Source organism: Thunnus albacares, chromosome 15, assembly GCF_914725855.1.
Source record: "Thunnus albacares chromosome 15, fThuAlb1.1, whole genome shotgun sequence".
Taxonomy (NCBI): Eukaryota; Metazoa; Chordata; class Actinopteri; order Scombriformes; family Scombridae; genus Thunnus; species Thunnus albacares.
This window is the reverse complement of record NC_058120.1, coordinates 26,558,087-26,564,688: the sequence shown is the minus strand read 5'-3', so window position 1 is coordinate 26,564,688 and position 6,602 is coordinate 26,558,087. Positions and strand designations below refer to the sequence as shown.

At 34.1% G+C, this 6,602-nt stretch overlaps 1 protein-coding gene across 1 annotated transcript in view; it reads right to left on the bottom strand.

Moving 5' to 3' along the window:
• The window catches only part of LOC122998243, a 171,533-nt gene continuing 164,931 nt past the window's right edge, over positions 1–6,602 (bottom strand). Inside the window, exons 41-43 of the mRNA XM_044375019.1 lie at positions 3,448–3,507; positions 1,953–2,039; positions 1–1,102 (exon numbers count right to left, since the gene is read on the bottom strand). Of these exons, the coding sequence (XP_044230954.1) occupies positions 1,003–1,102; positions 1,953–2,039; positions 3,448–3,507 (247 nt within the window). The 3' untranslated portion in view covers positions 1–1,002. The remainder of the gene's footprint in view (positions 1,103–1,952; positions 2,040–3,447; positions 3,508–6,602) is intronic.

The window sequence follows — 6,602 nt, the reverse complement described above, 5'->3', positions numbered from 1 at the left end:
TGTATAAACACTTGATTTTATTCTCAGCAGAATAATCCAACAAGGGGTGTAGTTTATCATTTTCAGCATAATAAATGAAGCAGTGGGATAAAAAGGACAGTAGTCAGGGACAGTAATCCATAAAGTGCAGGTACAAACACTGGCTGAGTCATGACTTGGTGACGTTACACAAAGTGCAAACTTACAACACAAACTCATCATTACATTTTAACAGAGGACAGACTGTAAAGGCTGCACAGTCAATCACAGTGTGATCATAGCTGGTTCTTAGCTTAATTAAGTTTTAGTGTAATGCTTTTTGTATCTAATTAACAAACAATTACTCATATTGGCACCAGTAATCTCACAATATTCAAAGCTGCATTCAGTGGCAGCTAGCAATAACGGACTGAAACTATTATATTAAATGAAATAACCAGAAATCCTTTAATATCAGTTACCTGCAGAAATCCAGAAATTCAAGTTATCCTTGTTTATTTTTGATAAAACTTAGAGAGAAGATTTTGGCAATATGTCATTGGGATGAGTTCCTGTCATCCAGCTGAGAAAAACAGGGAAGACAAACGGATGCAAGCAAACTTTTCACAATGAAAAATTGTTTTGAAGTCATTGATACTTGTTAATCTTAGCTAAATATAGCATATAGTGTTAGCAACTCAAATACAACTTTACATTTATATAGGCACAGAGCACAGACCCCAAAGCATCAGAGCTGCTTCAAAGAGGAGATATATATCAATACATAAGTGAGAGTACAGAATACCATAAAGGCGAGCTTATCAGTTTTACTGTAAGGCAAAAAGACACTCAGTCAAGCTGGCAGTGATAAATTTTTACCCACATCACCTATACTTAACAAGTTTCAGTTTTGGGTAAAGTAGGCACCATGTTTAAACAAGGAAGAAGAATATATGAATTAAAGAAGAGGATATCTCTGATTCTGCTCAGTAGGAGAGGAGGAGTTGAAGCATCTGCAGGTTGGATAGTTGTAGTTGGACTGGTCTAGACAGCCTCTGGCAGGTGTGTTGACTTTGTTTCTATCTCAGAACTACTTCCAACAACAAGCTCTTGGGTGGTGGGGGGGGCTGTCTTTTCCTTTTCCCTAATAAAAACACAGAACATAATTTGAACATCACACCATTTCAAAATGCTGAGTCAGTATGTCACATCTTATCTCTGCACAGTGATCTTTTACTTTCAGACAGATTATATTCAACATATTTTTCATATTTGTATTCATTTTATAAATAAATCTCAGTTTTTGGTGATTGCCAGATATCTTCTGCCCATTTTTGTACACATTTACCTTTTACATTATATTTTAACAACTCTTGGTAAATCAAATATTGTATTATTGTAAACTCACAATACTAGCCTTCCATCTAACATGAATCCAGCCCCACATCTCAATTAACATGGTGCAAATATATGAATTCCCAAAGAATATCTGATCGTCATTTGAATAAATCTTTTTTTCTTGAATCTTTTATAACCTCATATTCCTGAAGCATAATCCAAAATACAACAAAAAAAATCTATAAACTTTTACATATTTCTATAACCTGAAGTTGATCATCACCAAAACTAAACTGAGCACTGCTTTCTCTGCCTGATTCTTGAAGATGTAAAACTTGTTTTTCTTTCTGATGGAATAGAATTAATATGAAATTGACTGAAATGGAAACAAAATTCTGCTACATCAACATTTGGTGCATCAGAAAAATCAAATAATGGAGGAGAATTTAGTATCACTGACAAGTGATGTAGTGATGATGAAGATGCTTATAAATTGATTATGAATTAAATCAATAACAGATTTATTCTTGATTCTGTGGCCACTGAATGATTTCTCTCCTCTTCTCACACAGAGTTATAATTATGTTGACAGATTCATCAATATATTGCAAAAAGTGTGTTAAAGAATCAATATGTGAGTTACAGGTTTGACTCACCAACTGTCTGAAGACAAGACTGAATAACGATCAGCTGCTGCATCCTTCTTTGAATCTGAGGAAGAAGAATCACGAAAGTCCGGCCGCCTGCAAATAATAACCATTGTTATGTTATAATGTATAAATATATAAATATAGATGAAATTATAGGAAATCGGCTGAAATGGAAACAAAATTCTGCTTCGTCAATGTCTGATATACGTCAGAGAAATCATATAATGGAGGAGAATCTAGTATCACACTGACAAGTTCAGTTGTTTCTTGTCATCAAAATGTTTTATTTTAAAAACATTACTATTGTTTTTCAGACAAGTACAATTATACAAATACACCAAGCTGATGTCCACATAATTTAATGTCTTCACTATTTTTTTCATGGAAGCTGCACTGGCAGGAAACAGTCAGTCAGAGAGCCACTTCTATCACAAAACAACAAAATCCACCTGAACCATTAAATAAATCTACCCACTAATTTGTCATCCAACACATACAATATGTAATGCAGCCGATACAATCTGAATTAAAAACATGCAGAACTTAATACTGGGATGAGCAGAGGATAGGATACGTGGAAAACTAAGATAAAAAAGTTAGATTACATTCAGACAGCTTTCATTTTATTAGCCTTACCAGCGTGCTGTGTTTGTGTAAAACATGCTGGTGGTGGATGGGACACTGTGGGCAAAGCAGATGAAAATGTCACTTTTCTACATGTTGATTCTCATTGAACAGGTGGTTTGATAAAGTACTTACACTGCTCTATTAGATGAACATTCATGATCCCCAGAGGATAAATCCTACTGACTTTGTTGATCCTCTGACTGTTCTTTGAGCGTCACCATGAGGTTGACAGATTTAATTCACAGTTAAATGTCTAAACTGGATGAATTGTCATGAAATTTGGTTCAGATATTCAGGATCATCTCAGGATGAATTGTAACAACTTTGGTTATTTCTTCACTTTTCATCTACTGTCATCAGGTAAAATATTAATTTGTCCAGTACTTTGGTACTAATTAGCAAATGTTAGACTAAGATGGTGAAGATTATAAATATTCATCATCTTACTAATATTATATTGTTTCCTGTTTTCCACCAACAATCCATGTTTGCTTCTTTTAAGTAAGTTATTGATGTTTTTGTCACATTAACCCAAGTAGTGTTTTTAACCCAAACTGCAATGTGACAACTAATTATAAATGGTAAATGACTTCATGTTTTTATCCAAAGTGCTTTATAATTTACTGCTCATTCACTCAGCAGCAAGCTGCCATTCAAGGTTCTGGTCTATTATCAAAGTTACATCCAAACATTTCAACAATGCACACAGTTGGTAAAGGGAAGGTCTGGTTTTATAACTTGTTCCACACAGAAACAAAAGATTTACTATAAACTGCACACAGTTGGTACCAAGATTTAAACTGTGAGTTATGTGTGTGTGTGTTTACAAAATATTTATGAATGCAGTAACATTTTACTGTTAGTAAAGTCTTACTTCTTTTTGAAGTCAATATCGTGCTGATATGAACGTGTCCTCTCTTTCGAGGACACACAGCTGTACAAAAGAAAAGTCACCAGAGTGAGAAATTAGAACATTTGCCATCTAGTCACAGCAACTGTTGGATAAACAGAAACTTTGAAGTAGATATCAAAAAAGATCACTAGAAATTGATTCTCAAAAACTGTGTGAATGATTGTATATACGGGTTAAAGGTTTGACTCACCGCCTGTCTGAAGACCAAAATGAATCCTTCTCTGAATCTGAGGAGAGAGATTCCAGAGAGCCCAGCCTGCAGCAAGTAATAATCATAGTTATGACACTTCTTCATAAGTATGAAAATAAACATTACAATCAACAACAACTTCATTTCAAATATGAAAAGTGTGTGAAATAATCCAAAGGAGGTTATGGATTTAATGTGTGACTGTATATGATTTCAATCAAAAGGATCCTTAAATGATTTTTTCTGGAGAAAATAAGCAACAGAGAAGCAAAGCTGGTCCAGGTCTATATTTATCAAACATCTCAGAGAAGGAAATCACTACCAACTGGACAAAAATTCTCACACTGATGCAAATTTGGTTCCACTTTTAGGACAAAGAGCTCAAAACATTTGATCAACTTTCATAACTGAGGAAATCACTTCTATCTGTACTGATATTTAGGAGATCAGAGGTGTTGTAAGGAGTTGGCAGGAGGTGGCGTTCAGACAGAGACATAAGAACACATGGAAGGAGATATATGATATATTCAGATTGTCTTCAATAGTTAGTTAATATGTATGTGGCTGTAAAAACAACCTCAAATAAACAAGACAATTAAAATGGTTCCATGTAAAAATTAATATGAACCAACAACATTTTCTTCCACAGACTCAATGTAGACTTCAGTTATTGTGATGATGATACACAAGTTTATGTCTCCATAAGGTCTGGACCCGTATTTATCAAACTTCAGAACGCTGTAAAGAAACAACTGAGGAGTAAAACAACTGTTTGCTGAGTCTGAACAATAAGACACATTTATCAAGAGACAACTTAAAGCAAAGTGTAAAAGTAACATTTACAGTAAGAGCAACTCTCAAGTGATCACATGAAGGAATAACCAATCAGAGATATGGATTGATGATATGGATCTGCCATATTGTACATACTTTAAATAATTCTTACAGTTTATTCAGTGGTATGTTATTCTGCAAGAACATATATAATTATAAATTCAATTTATTTGTGGGAAATATTTAAACCTCCAGGAATAATGAATGTGAAATGAACAACAATCTAATATATTTATAATGTATAAATATAAAAAAAAGAATGGCATTAATTGCAAATTGGCTGAAATGGAAACAAAATTTTGCTTCGTCAACGTCTGATATATGTCAGAGAAATCATATAATGGAGGAGAATCTAGTATCACACTGACAAGTGATGAAGTGATGATGAAGATGCTTATAAAGTGATTACAAATAAAATCAAATTTATTCTTGATTCTGTGGCCACTTGAATGATTTCTCTCCTCTTCTCACACAGAATTATAATTATGTTGACAGTTTCATCAATATATTGCATAAAGAATGTATATGTGAGTTACAGGTTTGACTCACCCACTGTCTAAAGACAAGACTGAATCACCATCAGCTGTTGCAACCTTCTTCTTTGAATCTGAGGAGGGATAATAACGAAAGTTCCGCCGCCTGCAAATAATAATCATTGTTATGTTATAATATATAAATATATAAATATAGATGAAATAATAGGAAATTGGCTGAAATGGAAACAAAATTCTGCTTCGTCAACGTCTGATATACGTCAGAGAGATCATATAATGGAGGAGAATCTAGTATCACACTGACAAGTTCAGATAATAAAGATGATTAGAAAGTGACTGCAAATAAAATCAATGTCAGATTTATTCTTGATTCTGTGTCCACTGAATGATTTTAATGATGTTGACAGATTCACCAGATGTTTTCTGATTGTTTGTTGATAAATGCTAAAAACAGGAAAAAGTGATGTAACATCCTGTCAAATGTTCAAAGACAAATAATAGACTAAAACTTCTCTATTTATAATGATGCTGCTTAACATATTATTCATCACAACCAATTATATTTTGTACAATCAGACAGAAAACGGAGGCTCAGCTCTGTTTTCTGTACTGCAGTCATCTAAGATCTACTCTGAACCAACTTAACAGACCTCTGCAGCTCTCTGACATTTAACAGCATTTTATATCAACACAAGTTTGATCAATAATTTTTATTCTCAAGTTTGTCAACTTTTATCTTTCGCTTAAGTCCAAATTTGAACTTTTAGCAGTTTGATAAATACAGGCTCTGTTGTTATTGATTTGTTTTGTCTTGCTGATATCAAGTGCTGGAATAAAACAGAAATTGTAATTATTATTATTATTATTATTACTATTATTATTATTATTAGTAGTAGTAGTAGTAGTATTATTAGTATTATTATTATTATTATAACATTTGTGGTCAGTTGATTTTACTGATTCAAGTGTCTGTCAGTGTGGATACAAGTGACAGAAAAGATAAATGTAAATATGATCAGCTAACAAAACAAGCTGCTGAAACCAGAGATGTATTGAATGGAGGAACAGTTATTCCTTGTTTACACAGGTCACAGAGCAAAGCAGCACGTTAACCAACATAGATACTAATATTATAAAGTAACAGAATGGTGACTTACGGTGGCTCAAATGACTTCATCCTGCGTCTGTGCACACTGACTACCAGAGAGTCTGGTTTCTGCTGCTTCACTGAGCTGTAAACACAACACACATACACACACACACACACACACACACACACACACACACACACACACACACACATCTTTGACTCTGACTAAAGATGGTGGAGTAATGTTGCTGCTGATTTGTGACTCAGGAGCAAACAGGAGAAATCTCACAGAGAAAAAGTCATTTTAAACAGTCAGAGATCCTCATCTCACCTCTGAGCTTTGGTCTGGTTGTCATGTTGCCCACACAGAGGGGTTTCAGAGGGATGGACCCCCTCCTCTGTCTCCTCACACTCATTCATTGTGTGCGTTCACCTGCACACAAACACACCCAACTAATATAAGTAAAATGGCAAACAGAAACCCAATTCATGAGTTCATGAATGTTGG